The sequence below is a fragment of the Lipotes vexillifer genome, unplaced genomic scaffold (genome assembly GCF_000442215.2).
Source record: "Lipotes vexillifer unplaced genomic scaffold, Lipotes_vexillifer_v1.1 scaffold371, whole genome shotgun sequence".
NCBI classification, from domain to species: Eukaryota; Metazoa; Chordata; class Mammalia; order Artiodactyla; family Lipotidae; genus Lipotes; species Lipotes vexillifer.
This window is the reverse complement of record NW_006786304.1, coordinates 938,839-960,206: the sequence shown is the minus strand read 5'-3', so window position 1 is coordinate 960,206 and position 21,368 is coordinate 938,839. Positions and strand designations below refer to the sequence as shown.

The 21,368-nt window shown below is 47.9% G+C and overlaps 1 protein-coding gene across 1 annotated transcript in view; it reads right to left on the bottom strand.

The window, feature by feature from the left end:
• LOC103089788 (PNMA-like protein 2) overlaps nucleotides 1–21,368 on the bottom strand; it is a 33,420-nt gene that overhangs the window by 4,646 nt on the left and 7,406 nt on the right. Inside the window, 1 exon segment of the mRNA XM_082931127.1 lies at nucleotides 726–833. Coding sequence (XP_082787253.1) covers nucleotides 726–833 — 108 coding nt within the window.

The following is a 21,368-nucleotide window of genomic DNA, read 5'->3' as shown; positions in this document are numbered from 1 at the left end:
GGGGACAGAAAAAAAAAAAAAAAAAAAAAAAAAAAAAAAAAAACCAGCACACACCCATCCCATCCTTACTGCTTTGGACAGGTAACTAACCTCTCCGTGCCTCCATTTACGTCCCTGAAAATGGGGATCACGTTCTCTTAGAGTCAGGAAGATAGGAGAGATTGTGGCATACTCGTGCCCAGCGAACCCCCGTAGTACTCAGCAAGTCCTATTGAGGTTATGAATCAGCGGCCGGTCACTTCCAGATCACCCACAGCTGACCATGACCGCAATGGGGGCAGCTTGCGTAGAGGCCACTGCGAGCCCCAAGACCGTGTACCGTCCCCATCCCGGTGCCTCGGGCCCCTAATGATCTTCCCCAGCTCACCCTGGCCTCTCCCCGTCCCTCGCTCCTCCACACCCAGTTTTCCCCTCCCCGCAGAGTTTGCGGAGACGGCAAGGAAGGGGTCCGCTCACAGACCCTGGAGTCACACGGACGTGACTTGAGTCAAGCTGGATCGCCTGGGTTCAGATTCCAGCTCTGTGTGACTCTGACAAGTCATCTGCCTTCTCTGAATCTGTAAAATGTGCACAGTAAGAGCACCTAAACTTGCGTTTAAATCATCAGAGCGCATGTATTAAGAGATATATAAATAATAGCTATTGTTGTTCTTTCTGTTAGTGTTGAATCCCAGCACCCCACTTCAGAGCTGAATCAACTTAAGCAAATTATTTCGCCCGCGCACTTGAACGCTGGGGAAGCGCCTTCGCAGGTGCGTCTTTAAGTAGCGGCCCTGGAGCGCCTCCTGGTGGTCAATACGGGCGCCGCAGAACTGTGATGGAGGCTCGGACACCTAGCCGCGCGGGCGTGTCAGGATGTAGCTGAGCCTTCAGTCTGGAAGGCTGAACCTCCCTGCTGGGGGAGGAGATGATTCCAGGAAGAGAAGCCTGAGAGGCAGAGGGGTTGCTCCTGGGGGAGGGGAAAAGCGGTGGGGGAGGGAACGGGAGGGGCGGGGCTCTGGCGACCAGGACCAAGGAAGGAGCGGAAGGAAGAGAGAGAGAGAGACCCACACCTGCCCTGCCCATCTGAAGTGTAGCTGGTACAAATGCACCAGCTCCTCAAGGCCAAAGCCACCTGCTGGTGCCCAGACACTGAATCTGTCACTCAGCCTGCACGGTGTTTTCAAAAAATGGGTATTATTTGAAACATTTTCTTTTCTAAAAAAAATTTATTTATTTATTTTTGGCTGCGTTGAGTCTTTGTTGCTGCGTGCAGGCTTTCTCTAGTTCCGGCGAAAGGGGCTACTCTTTGTTGCAGTTTTCAGGCTTCTCATTGCAGTGGCTTCTCTTGTTGTGGAGCACAGGCTCTAGGAGCGTGGGCTTCAGTAGTTGTGGTGCGCGGGCTTAGTTGCTCTCTTGCCTGTGGGATCTTCCCGGACCAGAGCACGAACCTGTGTCCCCTGCATCAGCAGGGGGATTCTTAACCACTGCGCCACCAGGGACGTCCTATTTGCAACATTTTCAATTTGGGACAATTCCCATACAGAGTGTTGGCTTTTCTCTGCAGTACCAGGCGGTGCTCCTTCCGTGGGCCTGTGGCTCCCCCTGCACGTCCCACGAGCTGCCCCCACCTCCCGTGGGCTGACTGTCCCCTCAGCGCTGGCCTGGTAGCCCCTGACTTAAGGTGATAGGGTTCCCCAGTTCGCTGTCTGAGTAAATCAAAGGCCAGAGGGAACTCTGAGGGGGGACCTGTGAGGGGCTGAGGCTGGTCTGGGCCGGTGTCGGAGCTGCCCCAGGACCTGTCTTTAGAGGGGAGGAAATGCCCCCAGAAAGGAGCCACAGCCTAGCCTTAGAGTCTCCCCAAGTAACCTGGCCTGGCGCTGTCAGGGATCAGCACGTGCTGTCCAAGTGAAGATGCTTCCGGGTTGTGTCCGCATCCATGTGGTGACACGGGCACCAGCCCCCTCTGCCCATCACAATGTTTTCCCTGAATCGCCATCTCCACCACTGCCCCTCCAGGTCCCCTTGTCCTGGGGCCATTTGTGTATCTGCGTCCAAGTTCCCGTGCCGGGAGGGAGCCCTGCACATCTCGAGGGAGGCAAAGGGGCCTGGGCGGTGGGGTGTCCCCACAGCCCAGCTGGGCTGTCCGAGCCCCACCTCGGGACACCCAGGGGCAGAAGCTGACTCAGGAGCTGCTTCCCTGGTCATGGTTGGAAGTGGCCCCCTCTGGGCTGCAGGGACCTCCCTGGGGACAGAGAGGAGCTGACCCTGGAACAGGCCAGGGTGGACCTGGGGCTGGGGACGAAGCCCCTTCCTCCCCGGGAGGCTGAGGGACCTTGGGGGCCTGGCTGTGGGCTGAGCAGCCTCCAGCAATGTGTGGGGTGGCGAGGCCCCACGTGTGACTTCTCCCTGTGTCATCTGGGATCCTGCAGTCAAGTGAGTTAAGCATCTGGCCTGGTCTCTGGGTGCTCCGTGCAATGGGGGAGGGGAGCGTCTAAGGCTGGGTAACAGGTGCCCACGTGTCATGGCTGATGTGTGGCCAGAACACCCTGGAAACACCCTGTCTCTGTTTTACACCCAGTGTCCTTTGCTTCTTCAGTGCCTGGGCCCCCGCCTGGCCCTTAGCCCAGCATCATCTCATCCTGAGCAAGTAGGATGAGATGATGCTGCGCTAAGTAGCATTAAGCTCCACCTCTTGAAGGGAAGAGCATCAAAGAATTTGTGGTCGTATTGTAAAATCACCACAGAGATCTTTATCATTTCTTGGCTCATTTTCTGCCAAACCCATACAAATTAAAGCTGCATTTGCACAGGGGGAGAAATTGTTGGTAGTTCCTGGGATTTTCTCCATTCTCCATCACAGCTTGTGCTCATGCATATAAGGATTTGCTTGGGACTAAGAGGTAAAAGGTATGTAATGGGCTCAAGGGCAAATTCCTTCATTTCTTAACAGCACCTTCTGGTTACATTGGAATTCACAGTTTCTGTCCTGTCCAGATCTAGGGAACATTGAGACAGATCGTGAAATTACAGCAGAGATTCATTACAGGGCAAAAAGGAAACCCAGGGCATCATTAGGAACATTTTCAGGGACAAGTTAAAGAATATTCAGCTAATAGTGATTTAAGCATAGCAAGAAGTCAAGCAGTGGGAGGTGCTGGGTTTGATTTAGCAGCTCAACAATGTGAATTTCAGAGTGTGCAATTTCCCTGGCTTCTCCTCATAGTCACAAAATGTCTGCAGCAGCTCCAGACATCATATTCATACACCATGTTCAAAGACAGGAAGTAGGGGAATGCAGAAAGCAGGAAATTTCCCCTCCTTAAGGGTAGGAAAGCCTTTTCCCAGAAGCCCCCAGCAGACCTCCTTTTATATCACTTTGACCAGTACATGATCACATGACAAAGGGTGGGGTTGATTAAGGTCAAGGAAGCTCTGTCTGACACCTGAATAAAAATCCAGTTTTTGTTAGGAAGAAAGGGGGCAGGGATAGCTTTGTGGATAGGCAGTAAACAGTATTTCATACATGGTTCTGGTTATCTATTGCTGTATAACAAACTGCCCCAAAACTTCATGCCTTAAATCAACAAATATTTTGCACACATTCATCTCTTCTCCATGCGGCATTGGCTAGGGATACCTCTACTGAGAGCTAAGGATCCTCTTCTAAGATGCCTCACCCCTTTGGCTGGCAAGGTTGGGCTGACTGTCACCAAGAAAAACATTCCTAATCGATACACATACCATGGAATGTGCTATAAAAGTGCTTCCCACGCCTGATCTCATGGAATCTGTGCAGCACCCCTATAATGGAGTTGCTATGATTTCCATTTTAATGAGGCCCAGAGAAGTTTAGAGGCTTCTGCATCGTCACACAAAGGGTGCGTGTCAGAGCTGGGCTCTTTGAACCCAAACCTTCTGGGTTCCAAAGCCTCATCCATTAAGCTCAGTAATTCCCAGCTCTCTGGATGCACTCTGCCTCTTCCTGCCCCCTCCAGAAATCACGTGACGATGAAAGCGGGGCAGAGTGTGGTTGCTATAGAAACAGCTCCGAATCCACTCTGGTTTATAAAATTGAGCGCATCCCGTGCTGACTTGTACTGGGTTGGCACAGGTTACCTATGACCTGCTGGAGACACGCGGTGGGTGGCGGGGGCGTGTGGGGCTGCTTCTGATTCCCGACTCACTGCTTATGAGTCACTGCTGTGACTGTAGGTGGCGCTGTAACAAATACCCCGACATCTCAGCGGCTCGCGGCAGCAAAGGTTTGTTTCTCAGGCGTGTTGTTACACATCTGTGCAGTGGGCTGTGGATACTCCCCATTCTAGAAGCCTAAGGGGCAGCCCTCATTTGGGTGTCTTCTGATGCTGGCAGGTCAATGGCCAAACCTGCAGCGTCTGTCACAGCTTCCGCTGGCATCGGGCACTCAGCACACCCCCTCACAACTGGACCAAGGCAAATCACAAGCCGCCTTGATCCTTTGGAGTCGCCAGCTACTTGGCGACAATCAGGAATGTGTACCCTCCTTAGAGGATCCGGTGAACGAAGGGAACGATAGAATTATCTAACCCTCCACCGTCACACAGCAAAGGCAAAACCTCTTCCCGTGGGGCTTTTGAGCTCTTGTCTCCTGCACTAAGGCTGTGCACTTGTCAGGTTTGGGGATCAGACTGTCCTCAGCTGAGCCCCTCGCTGCCCTGAGCCTCAAGGTCCTCATCTGTAAAATTCAGCCTCGGGTGTTCTTGTGAGGTTGGGCTGTGATCTTTCACGAAAAGCATTTAGTACAGCCCAGGGCACGAGATAAACCTAAGCCTTGGCTAGGAGGGTGTTAGGAGCCGGAGGCTGGGATGATGCGTGGGTTTGGAGCGCCCTCTGTTGGAAGAAGACATAACAGCAGGGCTGCCCAAGCCGGGGACCACTCTGCATCTCAGAACCTCATCTGTAACCATGACCTAACGATGATGCCAACATCGTGAGATTGCTTGAGGACGGATGGTGTTAATGCATGTAAAATTACTAGAGTAACCTGATGAATTAAAGGTAAGTGCAAATTCTTTACCCTTCTCCCCATCTGGAGGTGGGGTTTATTAGCATGAAGTGGTAGCCACATTGAGGCTGCCCGCTTCTGCTTACTGACTTTTGGAACACTTGCCCTCGGGGAAACTCTGTCGGAAGACCCAGCCGCCAAGTTTTGGGAAGGCCGAGCCACATGGAGAGGCTGTGGGTAGACGCTGCAGTTGAGAATCCCAGCTGAGGCACTAAAGTGTTTGTTCCCTAAACTACACTATACCATCTGATGGAGGATAAAGAACCCCACCCAAAGCAAATCCTTTGTAGCAGAAGATTTAGATCTAATGGCTGAGGGAAACACTACATATTTGTAATTTGGGCTTACTATGCCCCCAGGAAAGTGAGCAAATCCAGAAGCCTCTTGGGACTGTTCAAAGAAGGACTTCCCAAGAGTATAGGAGGAATGTATGGCTGATTAATAGAACAGTTTCCTGTTTTCCAACAGGAAACTTGGGTATATATGCATGGTGATGAATCACTCATCTTCTGGTGGAATTTTTTTAATCCTTTTTTTTTTTCTGGCTGCACGCAGCATGTGGGATCTCAGTTCCCTGACCAGGAATCAAACCCGTGCCCCCTGCAGTGGAATCACAGAGTCCTAATCACTGGACCACCAGGGAATTCTTGGAAATTTTTAAAAATAATTCTCAAGGACTTACATTCTGCATTGATTAGGACTATGGTTGAAACTGTCGGCTGCAAGTTCCAAAGGGGCTGATGGGTGTATTTGCTTGAGCTACCATAACAAAGCACGACAGCCTGGTGGCTTAAACAACAGAAATTAATCTTCTCACAATTCTGAAGGCCAGGAGTCTGAGATCAAGGTGTCAGCAGGGTTGGTTTCTTCTGAGGCCTCTCTCCTTGCCTTGCAGGTGGCTGTCTTCTCCCTGTGTCCTCACAAGCTCTGTCCTGTGTGTGTGTCTGTGTCCTAATTTCCACTTCTTATACCACCAGTCCTATTGGATTAGGGCCTTTTAATCAATTTAAGCTCATTTAACTTAGTTGCCTCTCTAAGCATTTTCTCTCCAAATACAGTCACATTCGGAGGTGCTGGGGGTTAGGACTTCAACATATGAATTTGGAGAATGACACAATTCAGCCCATAACAATAGGAAACTCTGGCCTGGAGAGACTGTTGACACAAGTATTTTCCAGGCAGGTGGGGGAAGGTTCTGGTTAAGTTTCAAGAATGTAAGATCCTTACAAACAGGGACCAGTGCCTGATTGCTCACTGTTAAATCCCCCATGCCCTGCACTGTGTGTGGCACAGAGGAGAAAATAAATGTTCGTTGAATGAATGAATGAATGAATGTATGAATGAATGAGAAGCTTGCCTGTAAGAGGCCATTTTAACCCCACTGGTTTTGTGTTGATACCTTCTGGAATGTAACTCTTCACCCTGAGGCCATAGTTCCTACAAAGCGTGTTTCAAATGTTTGTGGTGAGAGGGGCTTCCCTGGTGGCACACTGGTTAAGAACCCGCCTGCCAATGCAAGGGAGCCTGGTCTGGGAAGACCCCACAGGCCACTTCCCAAGAGTATAGGAGGAATGTATGGCTGATTAATAGAACAGTTTCCTGTTTTCCAACAGGAAACTTGGGTATATATGCATGGTGATGAATCACTCATCTTCTGGTGGAATTTTTTTAATCCTTTTTTTTTTTCTGGCTGCACGCAGCATGTGGGATCTCAGTTCCCTGACCAGGAATCAAACCCGTGCCCCCTGCAGTGGAATCACAGAGTCCTAATCACTGGACCACCAGGGAATTCTTGGAAATTTTTAAAAATAATTCTCAAGGACTTACATTCTGCATTGATTAGGACTATGGTTGAAACTGTCGGCTGCAAGTTCCAAAGGGGCTGATGGGTGTATTTGCTTGAGCTACCATAACAAAGCACGACAGCCTGGTGGCTTAAACAACAGAAATTAATCTTCTCACAATTCTGAAGGCCAGGAGTCTGAGATCAAGGTGTCAGCAGGGTTGGTTTCTTCTGAGGCCTCTCTCCTTGCCTTGCAGGTGGCTGTCTTCTCCCTGTGTCCTCACAAGCTCTGTCCTGTGTGTGTGTCTGTGTCCTAATTTCCACTTCTTATACCACCAGTCCTATTGGATTAGGGCCTTTTAATCAATTTAAGCTCATTTAACTTAGTTGCCTCTCTAAGCATTTTCTCTCCAAATACAGTCACATTCGGAGGTGCTGGGGGTTAGGACTTCAACATATGAATTTGGAGAATGACACAATTCAGCCCATAACAATAGGAAACTCTGGCCTGGAGAGACTGTTGACACAAGTATTTTCCAGGCAGGTGGGGGAAGGTTCTGGTTAAGTTTCAAGAATGTAAGATCCTTACAAACAGGGACCAGTGCCTGATTGCTCACTGTTAAATCCCCCATGCCCTGCACTGTGTGTGGCACAGAGGAGAAAATAAATGTTCGTTGAATGAATGAATGAATGAATGTATGAATGAATGAGAAGCTTGCCTGTAAGAGGCCATTTTAACCCCACTGGTTTTGTGTTGATACCTTCTGGAATGTAACTCTTCACCCTGAGGCCATAGTTCCTACAAAGCGTGTTTCAAATGTTTGTGGTGAGAGGGGCTTCCCTGGTGGCACACTGGTTAAGAACCCGCCTGCCAATGCAAGGGAGCCTGGTCTGGGAAGACCCCACAGGCCGCGGAGCAACTAAGTCCGTGCGCCACAACTACTGAGCCTGTGCTCTAGAGCCCGTGAGCCACAACTACTGAGCCCACATGCCACAACTATTGAAGCCTGCATTCCTAGAGCCCATGATTCACACTGCAATGAGAAGCCCACGTACTGCCACGAAGAGTAGCCCCCGCTCACGCACAGCAACAAAGACCCAAAGCAGCCAAAAATAAATTAATTAATCTTTAAAAATATTTGTGCTGAGAAACTTTATTCATTGCACATTTAAAAAATAGGAAATAGGGCTTCCCTGGTGGCGCAGTGGTTGAGAGTCCGCCTGCCGATGCAGGGGACACAGGTTCATGCCCCGGTCCGGGAAGATCCCACATGCCACGGAGCGGCTAGGCCCGTGAGCCATGGCCGCTGAGCCTGCGCGTCCGGAGCTTGTGCTCCGCAACGGGAGAGGCCACAACGGTGAGAGGCCCGCGTACCGCAAAAAAATAAAAATAAAAAAATAAAAATAAAAATAAAAAATAGGAAATAGAATGCATCACTCCAGCTGGAAATATTTAACTCCCTGATTAAAGCATCACTAATCCTGTTATAATTAACTCACCTTGTCCAGAAAGTGGGAAGGGTCTCCTGGAGTTAAGAAACAGATTGGTGTGCTTTTTCTCCTTTTATAAGTTTATGTAAGTAAAAGGAAAATAAAGTTATAGCGGCTTCATTTTCACATCAGCTACCTGGTCTCTGGATATCTGAGTTTGGGAGCTCTGCTCTAGTGCAATCTGGAAAGGAGCATGGATCAGCAAGGGGTGTTTTGGCTACAAGTTACAGATAACCAAACTGACAGCAGACATGAGCAAAAAGGATATTTCTTAGCTTTTTCACTAAAATTTTGGAGGAAGGAGGCTTCTGGGTTTAATCAGTCAAGTATGTTATCAAGAACCTAGAATGTTTCTATTCCTCCACTTATTAGCTTTTGCCTTCCAGCTTGTTGCCTTATGGTTACAAACTGGCTGCCAAGCTCCAGGCATCACCTTTTCACACAACAAGCAAAAAGCAGGGAGGTGGGGGTGATGAGAGAGTCCTTTCCTCTCATGCCTCTCCTCTTTTATCCAGCAGCGAAAATATTTCCCAAAAGCCCTCAGCATACTCATTGGCCAGAACTGGCTCACTGCATACCAGTAGCTGCAGGGGAGTCTGGGAAAGAAGGGAGCTGGCTTTTTTAGCTTTTATAGTATCACAGTAGTATGTAGGAAAGGGGCTGGAAGTGATTGTTAGATCAACCAATCAACATTATTAATGATTGAGGTACACTCATGCCCACCGAAAAAATAATTTTTATAAGCTTTTTAAAATAAACTTATTTATTTTATTTATTTATTTTTGGCTGTATTGGGTCTTCATTGCTGCACACAGGCTTTCTCTAGTTGCGGTGAGTGGGGGCTACTCTTCATTGCGGTACGCAGGCTTCTCATTGCAGTGGCTTCTCGTTGCAGAGCACAGGCTCTAGGTATGCAGGGTTCAGTAGTTGTGGCGCATGGGCTTAGTTGATCCATGGCATGTGAGATCTTCCTGGACCAGGGCTCAAACCTGTGTCCCCTGCACTGGCAGGCAGATTCTTAACCACTGCGCCACCAGGGAAGCCCACAAAAATAACTGTTAAACATTAAAACAAAGAGAGAGAGAGGAAGCTGTCCCTTCTCTCCTGCAGCTTCAGTGGGAGGGTTACTACCTTTTATCATAAGTCTTTCTAAAGAATCAGATTCGAGGGGACTCCCTGGCCGTCCAGTGGTTAGGACTCTGTGCTTTCACTGCCCAGGACGTTGGTCGGGGAACCAATATCCCCGTAAGCCGCATGGTGTGGCCAAAAGACAAAAATTAAAATTAAAAAATAAAATAAAAATCACTTTCCATAAAGTGGCAGACTGAGAATAATCCCCAAACATCCATCTTGTTTTCCTGTACAGCCAGGAGGCTTGAGTGAATTTTCCTGTTACCAGCCTCCTCCGTTCTCTGTTCAATTTAAGCCTGTCCTTGTAAAGAGAATTTGAACAAGAGTCTGGGAGATTCTCTTAGAAGCTGTTGCAATTTCCAAAGAAAAATAACCTCCCAAAGAAGCCTACTTTTCTGATTGGCTGTCTTCCTTGATATTTGTTGCCATGGTGTTAACAAGATTAAATAGTCTATTTTTTAAAGAATAAATAACCATAGGTCTTCTCTATCAAATCAGGAAAAGACTATTTCTATCCTTCCACGAACATTTTGAAATAAAGGCCCAAGTCTTTTCTAGACTTGCTTTTTAACAAAGAAATCGAAAGTCTCATCCCAACTAAATTAACAAAAGCGTTTAGCAGAACGTCTACTCTCCTGCTAATGGCAAGTATTACTATCAAATCCAGCGCGCCATCTGGTGGTCAGTAAGAGAACAGCAGGACTGTATCTACCGCAAGTCGCACAGTTTGCGATACGTACTGTTACGGCAGCCCTAACAAATAATACAACAGGTTTGTTTCTGGTGGTCTTAGACTGATTGGGCCAGAGCACCTGACTGCTTTGACCAACAAAATATGACAGAAGTGACATTATGCCAGTCCTGGACCCAGCCTTTGGAGGACAAGCAGCTTTCATTGTGACCACTCGGAGCCCTGATCTGCCATGTAAGAATTGCAACTACCCTAAGGGCATCCTGCAGTGAGAAGGCCCAGGAGAATCGAAGCTCCAGGCCTGTGAGTGAAGACGCCATCTTGAAAATGTATCCTCCAGCCCCAGCTGCCTCGGCTGATGCCACGCAGAGCCGAGATGAACATCCAACCAAAGCCTTTCTGACTTCCTGACCCACAAAATTGTGAACTCTAGTTTCTAGGTACTTGATAAATGTCTGTTGGATCGTTCAATGTATAAACGCCCTCCTTCTCAACAGCCACTTTCCTTTGGCTTATAGTGTCTCTCACTATTCTACATCACAGCTACCCCTGGTCCTCCTGATGATTCCTTTTTCTCACTTTCTTGAGCCGCCATCCTCCAGAGGCTTTGTGATCTAATCCCAGAAGCGACATACCATTTTTTTTGCCATATTGTATTTGTTAGAAGCCAGTCGCTACATCTGACCTACCCCCAAAGGGGTATAAATCTCAGAAGGATGTAAATGCCTCGTGGCGGGATCGTTGGAGACCATCTTAGAGGTTGCCTATCACAAGTACATGAGTTAAGGTGATTATAAATATGACCAGGGCTCCATCTGGTGGGAAATGCTGGTAAACAACAGAATATGTTACAAACTGGGGAGTTTTAACAATTCAGACTCCATGAAACACAGAAAACACAGGACACCCAGTTAAACTTAAATCTCAGAAGAACACCGAATACCTTTTTTAGTGTAAGTATGTCCCATGCAATGATCCGTACATACTTATTCTAAAAAATAACTCATTGAACACCAAGGGAGGGGCATCCACGGAGCTTTTGGCTATTCAGCCCGAAACTCAGACACAGGGCTGGTGGGGTCGGCAGAATAATGCCCCCCAAAGATGTCCACATCTGAATCCCTGGAACCAGTGAAAATATTACTCTACATAACAAAAGGGAATGTTTCGCTCTGATTAATTTAAGGCTGTTGATATGGCGGGGGGGGGGGGGGGGGGGGGGTGTGTGGCGGGGGACGACTTCCCTGGCAGTCCAGTGGTTAAGACTTCACATTTCCACTGCAAGGCATGGGATGGGGTCCATCCCTGGTGGGGTAACTGATTCCACACGCCACACAGAGTGGCCAAAAAAAAAAAAAGAGGCCATTGAGATCAAGAGTTATCTTGGATTCCCTGGGTAGGCCCACTGTAAACACCATGGTCCTGATAAGTGTTAGGAGTTGAATTGTGTTCCCCAAAGAGATATATTGAAGTCCTCTCCCCCGGGACCTCAGAACGTTCCCCAAAAAGATATACTGAAGTCCTCTCCCCCGGGACCTCAGAATGTGACCGTATTTGGAAATAGCGTTGTTGCAGATGTAATTAGTTAAATTAAAATGAGGTCTGGGCTTCCCTAGTGGTGCAGTGGTTAAGAATCCGCCTGCCAGTGCAGGGGACACGGGTTCAAGCCCTGGTCCGGGAAGATCCCACATGCCGCGGAGCAACTAAGCCCGTGCGCCACAACTACCGAGCCTGCGCTCTAGAGCCTGTACTCAGCAACGAGAGAAGCCACTGCAATGAGAAGCCTGCGCACCGCAATGAAGAGTGGCCCCAGCTCGCTGCAACTAGAGAAAGCCCGCACGCAGCAACGGAGACACAAAGCAGCCAAAAATAAATAAATAAAATAAATCTTTAAAAAAATGAGGTCAGACTGGAGTAGCGTGGGTTCTTAATCCAATATAACTGGCGTCTTTATAAGAAGACAAGGTGAGGATGCGAGGGAAGGATGCCATGTAAAGATGGAAGCAGACAGCGCAGTGATGCAGCTGCAAGCCAAGGTAATGCCCCGGCCACCCCCAGAAGCTGGAAGAGGCAAGGAAGGATTCCCTTACCGGTTTCAGAGGGAGCTTGGCCCTGCCAACACCTTGATTTCCTTTGTTGTTTTTTAAAAAATATATTTATTTATTTATTTGGCTGCATCGGGTCTTAGTCACGGCACACGGGATCTTCGTTGCAGCATGCGGGATCTTTTGTTTCCACGCACGGGCTTCTCTCTAGTTGTGGCGCTGGGGCTCCAGAGCAGGCCGGCTCAGTAGTTACATCGCGCGCGGGCTTAGTTGCCCTGAGGCATGTGGGAATTTATTTTCCCGACCAGGGATCGACACTTCACCCCTGCGTTGGAAGGTGGATTCTTAACCACTGGACCAAAACCATGAGATAATAAATTTCTGTTGTTACAAGTCACCCAATTTGTGGTACTTTGTTACAGTAGCTCTAGAAAACTAATACAGTACGAGAGAGGAGAGAGAGAGAGAGAGAGAGAGAGAGAGAGAGAGAGAGAGAGAGAGATGTGATGATGGAGGTAGAGGTCAGAGAGGGAGAGAACGGAAGATGCTCTGCTGCTGGCTTTGCAGATGGAGAAGAGACTGTTACTGACCAGGGTTCCTGGCCTCCTTAATCAATAGAAATTGATCAGAAATCAGACGAAATTCAGGCAAGGCTTTATTGGGGCCCCTGCTGCAGCAGAAGGGAGTGAGAACAAACAGGTTCCCTTGCTGGCTCACTCCCCGGAGGGGAGGGCGGGAGCTTGATCCTTATATGGGGTGAGGGTAGGGGTGTGTCCAGGGGCCGGGCCGGAGGCGTGGCTTAGGCGTTTTGCCCACCCCTTAGGTGGTGGTGTGTGCAGGGGGCATGCGCAGTACCCTGCTTTTGCTCCAGGCTCTTCAAAAGTGGCAGTTGGGTTTTTTGGTCTCTTTGTATCTTTTGTCCAGAATTTGCCCCAAGTGCACATGCACGCAGTTATTTTTAGTCCCATACAGTTTCTTTGTATTTTGTTGCTGCAGGAGGGGTGTGTCCAGGTGCAAGCATGGCAGCACTGCAGCAAAGGGTCCTAGGTCCCAGCCTGTCTCAAGACCACAAGCCAGGAAGGCAGGTGGCTTCTAGACGCTGGAAAAATGTTAGGAAATGCATTCTCTCCAGAGCTTCCAGAAGGAGCAGAGCCCTGCTGACATCTTATTTTAGTCATATATAACCCACGTCAATCACCTCTGCTCCAGAACTGTAAGATAATGCGTACACGTGTTATTTTAAGCCACTAAATTTGTGGTGATTTGTTACAGCGGCAACAGGAAACTGATATGGCTGGGCTGAGGACAAAGATGCAGGCAGGCAAGCAGGAAATGTCATTAGAGAGAGAAGCATAGAGATGAATAAGATCAGGGTGAAAGGGTGAAGATGCCTAGAGGGCCTGAGCACGGGGTCAGCCATGTACCATGCACAGACCAGGGAAGGGGAGGCCTTGAGGGAGGCTGGTAAGAAGCCATCAGAGAGATGATCAGAGTGCAAAGGACAGAAGCCCAGGGCTGACGCCTGTCATTCATGTAGACGGGTGGGGGGTGGGGGTGGGGGTGGGGGGTGTGGAGCTCCCACTCCTCAGGGATGGTCCCCACGTCATCTCTGTGCTGATGTCTTCCCCATACGGCTCTCACACCCAGCCCTGCCGCTGGAGCACCAGGTCCCATTGGGCCTTGGCTGCAATTACATGGAAACCATGGGTGACAAGTTCCAAAGGTAGAAATGGGAACCTTGAATGGAGAGACTGGAGACACAGTGTTTCCCGGTGAGATGTGGTTAATGCACCAGTTCCACTGGAAAAATATAAAATCCGAAAGAGCAAAAACTTGTCTGTTTTGTCCACCTCTGGATTCCTAGGACCTAGAACAGCAGCTCTTGATGGGCCCCCCCACCCCAAGAGACATCTGGCAGTGAAACCTTTTTGTCTGTCACAACTGGAGTGAGAAGTGGAGGTGGGGCAGGGATGCTAAATGCCCTACAGTGAACAAGAGAGCCTCCTGAACACACACAAATACACACATCCCCTAAAAATGATCCTGACCATGGCAGACAGAATAATGACCTCCCAAAGTTCTGTGTGTCCTAATCCCCAGAACCGAGGAACATGTTAGAATACATGGCCAAGAAGAATTAGGGTGGCAGATGAAATTAAGGCTGCTAAATCAACCTAAATTAAGGAGACTGGGAATTCCCTGGCAGTCCGGTAGTTAGGACTCCCAGCTCTCACTGCCAAAGGCCTAGGTTTGAGCCTTGTTCGGGGAACAAAGATCCCCACAAGCCACGCGGTGCGGCCTGAATAAATAAATTCAACCGCATAGGAATTAAAAATAAAACAAAATGGGGAGATTATCCTGGATTATCTGGGTGGACCCAAGGTAATCATAAGAATCCTTAAAAGTGGAAGAGGAAATAAGAAGAGAGAACCAGAGAGACGGCAGCATGAGAAGGACCTGGCCTGATGTTCCTGGCTTTGAGGATAGAAGAAGGGGCCACAAGCCAAGGAAAGCATATGGTTTCTAGAAACTGGAAAAGGCAAGGAAAGAGATAACAGATTCTCTACTAAAGCCCCACCACCACAAAAGGAATACAGCCCTGCTGACACCTTGATTTTAGCTCATTAAGACCCATTTTGGACGTCTGACCTTTAGAACTGTCAAAGAATAAATGTGTGTTGTTTCAAGCCAGTAAATTTGTGATCATCTGTTGCAGAAGCCATAGGAAACCAATAGAGACCCCGAATGTCAATAGATTTGGTGTCAAGAGAGTCTAGCCTTGAACAGCACCTGGCATGCAGTAGCTGCTCAAAACATATTTCTCGAAGGAATGAATGATTGAAAGTTGGATCTAGGGACTTCCCTGGTGGTCCAGTGGGTGGGACTCTGAGCTCCCAATGCAGGGGGCCCGGGTTTGATCCCTGGTCAGGGAACTAGATCCCGCACGCATGCGGCCACTAAGGGTTCGCATGCTGCAACTAAGAAGCCCTCATGCCACAACTCAGACCCAGCGCAGCCTAAATAAATAAATAAATAAATAACTATTTTAAAAAAGAAGGTTGGATCTATACAAATGATTTCCGTTTTGTGACAAAAGAGTGTTTCCTGACTGGTTTCTTAGACAACAGATTGCTAATGAGAGGTGCCTTTCCACATCATCACCTGTGTTCATTCATTCTGGAATTTCTTTTTCTTTTTTTAAATTTTGGTCACGCAGCATGGCTCGCGGGATCTTACTTCCCGGACCAGGGACTGAACCTGGGCCCACAGCAGTGAAAGAGTGGAGTCCTAACCACTGGACCACCAGGGAAATCTCTGGGATTTCATCTTTAACCCTGAGGCTGAGATGACCACAAAGTTGGCTTACACGTTTGCTACCGGGAGGTGTGTTTAATTATTGTGTGTGTGGGAAATAGAACTTATCCCTCAAGTTTGAGATTTAACCCTTCATGACATCATCACTAATCCAGTTATAATTAAATCACCTCGAGCAGAAAGGCCAGAGAAACTCCTGGAGTTATTAAAAGAATCATAAGTTTATGTGAGTAAATATGAAATTAAGTTTGGACAGTTTCAGGGTTTTCGTAAGCTTGATAGGTATGTAATTCACATGCCAGAAAAATCCACCCTTTTAAAGTGTACTAGTCAGTGGTTTGGGGTATATTCCCTGGGCTCTGCAGCCGTTAGCACCATCAATTTTAGAACATTGTCATCACCCAACAACAGAAATCCTGAGGTGTTCAAACAAAAACTTGTACATCAATGTTCTCGGCAGCATTATTCATGACAGCCAAAAGGTAGCGACAGCCCAAATGGCCATCAACAGATAAATGAATAAACAAAGTACAGTGTATCTGTACAATGGAATATTATTCAGTCATAAAGAAGGAATGAAGGACTGATACACAATACTTCTGTTTTCCCCCCTGCCACCATCCCCTTCTGGCTCTTGCTCTTCTGGCCCTTTGGACACCCTTGTAATAAATCCCCTGCATTAAATTTCCTCTGCTTGAAACACCTGGAGTAGCTTCTGTTGAGAAGCCACAACTCTACAGAGCTCGATTTCTGTGAGTGTATCTCTATTCCAGGCAGAGCACAGCTGGAAAGAGAGCAAGATGAAGGGTGGTTATTATGACAGTGCCGCAACTAAAGACGAATTCTAGGAAAATGGAACTTTTTTTCAACCTCTACCCACTTAGGCTGATCTGGGACAAACACCCTTGTTCAGGGGTGTGTAGGGGTTGGGGTTGGAGAAGAGGTGTGTGTTACTCTGTGGGCCCCTGAGCCTATGGGTGGAGGAAGGGAGCTCAATGTCTTAGTTTGCTCACGCTTTGATAACAAATACCCTCAACTGGGTGGCTTTAACAACAGACATATATTTTCTCACAGTTCTGGAGGCTGAGAAGTCCAAGATCAAGATGCTGCTTTTTGCCTGTGATGTCAACCAAGGAGATTCGGAATCGGCTCCTTAAAATGCAAGTTCTCAACTATTAGCCAATGCAGTTTGAAAAAGTGATTTTAAATTTTTAATAAAAATAATGTTTAAAATGTAAAAAAGAGGGACTTCTCTGGCGGTCCAGTGGTTAAGACTCTGCGCTTTCAATGCAGGGGGTGCGGGTTCGATCCCTGGTCAAGGAACTATGATCACAACATGCCACGTGGCCAAAAAAAAAAAAAAAAAAAAAAAAAAAAAAAAAAAAAAAAAAAAAAAAAAAAAAAAAAAAAAAAAAGTAAAAAGTAAAAGAGGTGAAGATGTTCTCTCTTCCCTGCAGTTACATGCATAATAAAGCCCATCTAAAGAATCTGCCCCATAAGGAAACAGAGAACACCCATCTGGTTTTCCTGTGCAATCTGGAGGCTTGAGTTCCTGTCACCAACCTGTTCTGTTCATTTAAGACTGTCCTTGAAGGATAATTTGAACAAAAGAGTCTTTGAGAGTCTCCTTGAAATTGTTGCCATATCTTGAGAAAAATAACCTCCGAGAGAAATCTGCAATTCTGATTGGTTTTCTTCCTTGATCATTTGTTGCCATAGTGATAACATCATCTCTATTGTTAAAAGGAATAAATGTCGTTTTTCTCTCTCTCAGTCTGAAGAGGATCGTTGGCACTTTTCTCCCACAAACATAATGGAAATAAAAGCCTGTGACTCTGCTAGATTTCTTACTTTTAAGGAAGACATTGAGAATCCTGACTCATTTAAGTGAACCAAAGCGCTCAGCCCCTATGTGCACAAATGGCGGTAGCTATGGTCGTTTGCAATCCTAACTTCACCAGAGCGCCCGCTGGTGGGAAATGAGAGAACAACAGGTCTGGCCCTGCTAGGAGACCCCCCTCCCCTCCCTTCCTCTTTGGAGGGCTCACCATCACCAGCCACCTGGTCAGGCTCGCGATGGAGGACAGAGCGAGGACAGAGACCCCTGCAGATTCTGCAGAGGATGGAGGAATAGCCTCTCCCTCTCTCAGCACACGCTATGGACACCTACTGTGTGCCAGGCATTGTGTCATGCCTTGCACACTATCCAACATCATTGCAACCCCTTAAGGAGGAAACATGACCCTCCCGCTTTCTGCAGATGAGGACTCCAAAAACAGAGAGGTTAAGTCTCTTGACCAAGGTCACACAGCCAGAAACTGGAGGAGCCATGAGTTATTTAAACCCAGGTCTCTCTGACTCTAGGCAGAGAAATTCAGCACAGAGGAAGTGTGGTGGGATCCAGAAGGCTCCCAATCTACCTTCAAGAGAGATTATCCAGTAAGGGGCTTTCAACATCCAACCATATAATTGTCCTGGTAAATCATGGCTAACAGTTACTGAGCACTTGTTATGTGCTATGTTCTTGCCTAAGCACTTGAGATACATAATCTCACTAAATCCTCCTGATAGATTTAGGGAGAAAAATTATTGTGTCTATTTCATAGAAGAAGAGACTGAGGTTCAGAGAGGCCCATTAAATTGCCCAAGGTTACACAACTGAGAAGTATTGGAATCAGGATTATGAACGCATGTCTGCCTGGCTCCAAGGGTTCTGCTCTTCTGGACTACACTATTTAGGAAGAGAGACAGGATTTGGATTTGAGTGTGGTCCTGACTCAGTGCAAAAAGTGCTTTCTGGACCTAGGCACCAACTGTGACATTTTCTGATTATAGTCCTTCTGTAACCAGGGGTTCCCCATCCACGGAGTCAACTAACCTTGGATCACAAACACTTGAAAAAAATTCCAGAAAGTTCCAAAAAGCAAAACTTGAATTTGTTATGCTCCAGCAACTATTTACATAGCAAATACACTGTATTAGGTATTATGAGTAATCTAGAGATGGTTTAAAGTACACGCGAGGATGTGTGTACGTTATATGCACATACTATGCCATGTTATGTAAGGGACTGGAGCATCTCAGGATTTTGGTACCCATGGCAGTGTGTGTGTGGGGTGGGGGTGGGGTTCCTGGAACCAATCCCCTGTGGAGACAGAGAGACAACTGGTAGTGGCTTAGTTTTTTTGTCTCGGTTATCTATTGCTGTATAACAAATCACCCCCCAAACCTGGTGGCTTAAAACAACAATTATTTATTTTGCTCACAAACCTGCAATTTGGAGAAGGCAGTGACAGTACTCTGCTCCACATGGTATCACCTGGAGAGCATCAGAATCTGCTTTCAAACTGGCACACTCATGTGAGCTGTCTTCTGGGAGCTCAGCTGGGACTGAGGGCTTGAGGCCTCATTTCCTCTCCACATGGTTCCTTCTTCTGGCTGCTTGAGCTTCCTTACAGTATGGCAGCTGGATTTCAAGAGCAAGCGTCCCAAGAGAACAACTCAGAAGTGTGTAGCATTTTTACAAGCTAGCTTAGGAATTACGTAACATCACTTCCACTTTATTGGTCAAGGCCCACTCGGATTCCAGGGAAGGAGACACAGACTCCACTCTTGATGCAGGAATGGCAACGTTCTAGAAGAGCATGTGGGATGTGAGACATTTTTGTGGCCATCTCCGGAAAATAAAATCTGCCACGCTCCTGAAGGTAGCATAAGGTAGAGGGAAATCTCCCACTTGATCTCACTTTGCCCACTCTCTGGGAGGAAGGGGTGTTTTACTGGGGGAAGATGGGAGGCTGAAGACCCTGCCTTGGTCTTGGAGCCCTAAGAATCCAAGACTTGTTTTGAGGACAAAAGGTGTCGTTTGGAGAGAAGGTATCTCTTTGCGGAGATATTTAAGGATCCATGGGCTGGACCTGCCTGTTATTGAATGGCTTACCAAAGACCTCCAGATAACTCAGTGGGTAATTCTGGAAACACCAAGGTCAAGATCCCAGTCTTTGCGGCCAGGCAGGCCAGTGTCCAAACCCCAGCTTTGCCACTATCTGTGTATCTCTGGTCCATTGCCAGCTCACTTTCCTAACTTCCTAATCAAAAGAATATCCAGTGGGGGGGGTCCAAGGAAGACTGAGGTGCAAGGTGTATGGATCAGCGCAGGATCTGGAGCAAAAAGCAGTGTTGGTGTTGCTGGCAGGTGCTTCAGGCCCACAGCGGCTAACATCTATTTCCATCGGTGCCACAGCTGCTCCCTGCCCCTGTAGGGGCACAAGCTGCTACAACTGGGTCATCCAGGTTCACAGTACCTGTCCCCATCAGAACTGCACACAAGCTGGGATGTACGCCATATGAATGGAATAAACTACATCAGTTTAACCCACAACGACAGGTGCCCCAAGGTGAAACATGCAATGAGCTTCCACAGTACAAAATCATCCCCTCCAGAAATTTAACGTCTGTGACACTTTTGCCAAGGGAAGAAAAGAGGGTGGCAGAAATCTGTGCAAATGGCCCCATGCACAGCCGTTTAATGGTCACAGACAGGAATGAGGACCCCTGGGAGCATTTTTGCTGAATTATGCTCCTTGCCGTTTCTGTACTGGGAGAGGGTTAATGAAGGGATTGAGATTAGGCTGTCCTACACTTCTGGGGTGAAAAAGATATGATGAGGGTTTACAATTTATATAAAGACAGAAAAGCACTAATTATAGCCCTACTTTTGAAGAGTTCTGTACATCATTTGGGGACCTCATCGTTTAGACTGGATGGTTCTTTTTTTTTTGGCTGCGTTGGGTCTTTGCTGCTGCGCACAGGTTTTCTCTAGTTGTGGCGAGCAGGGACTACTCTTCACTGCCGTGCACGGGCTTCTCATTGTGGTGCCTTCTGTTGTTATGGAGCATGGGCTCTAGGCACAGGGGCTTCAGTAGTTGTGGCACGCAGGCTCAGTAGTTGTGACTTGCAGGCTCTAGAATGCAGGCTCAGTAGTTGTGGTGCACGGGCTCAGTTGGCCTCAGCATGTGGGATCTTCCCAAACCAGGGCTTGAACCCGTGTCCCCTGAATTGGCAGGTGGATTCTTAACCACTGCACCACCAGGGAAGTCCAATACTGGATGGTTCTTGGGCAGCAATCTGTGGAAAAAATTAAGTAATCTAAAGCAAGCAGGGGAAGGTCTGATGAGCACTGATATTTACGAAGCGTTGGAGTATCTCCCTGAAGATTACTTATTAATTACAAAAGGAAAAAGTAACTTTACAGCTAGAAACATCACCATTGCCAGTAATAGGACAAAATGCATTATCTGCCTCCAGATAAGATGCACTGAGGACACAGAATGACTTCTATGACAGTCTTTCTTTTTTTGTTTGTTTGTTTGTTTTTGCAGTAGGCGGGCCTCTCACTGTTGTGGCCTCTCCCGTTGCAGAGCAACGGATGCGCAGGCTCTATGGCCATAGGCCCGCAGGCCCAGCCGCTTCGCGGCACGTGGGATCTTCGCGGACCGGGGCACGAACCCGTGTTCCCTGCAATGGCAGGCGGACTCTCAACCACTGCGCCACCAGGAAAGCCCGGCAGTCTTTCTTTTTAAAAACTATATAACCTGGGACTTCCCTGGTGGTGCAGTGGTTGAGAGTCCGCCTACCGATGCAGGGGACACGGGTTCGTGCCCCGGTACGGGAAGATCCCACATGCCGCGGAGCGGCTAGGCCCGCGAGCCATGGCCGCTGAGCCTGCATGTCCGGAGCCCGTGCTCCGCAACGGGAGAGGCCACAACAGTGAGAGGCCCGCGTACGGCAAAAAAACCAAAACAAAAAAAACCTATATAACCTGAATCTGGTCGTGAAAAAACATCAGACCAACCCAAATAGACATTCTACAAAATAACTGACATG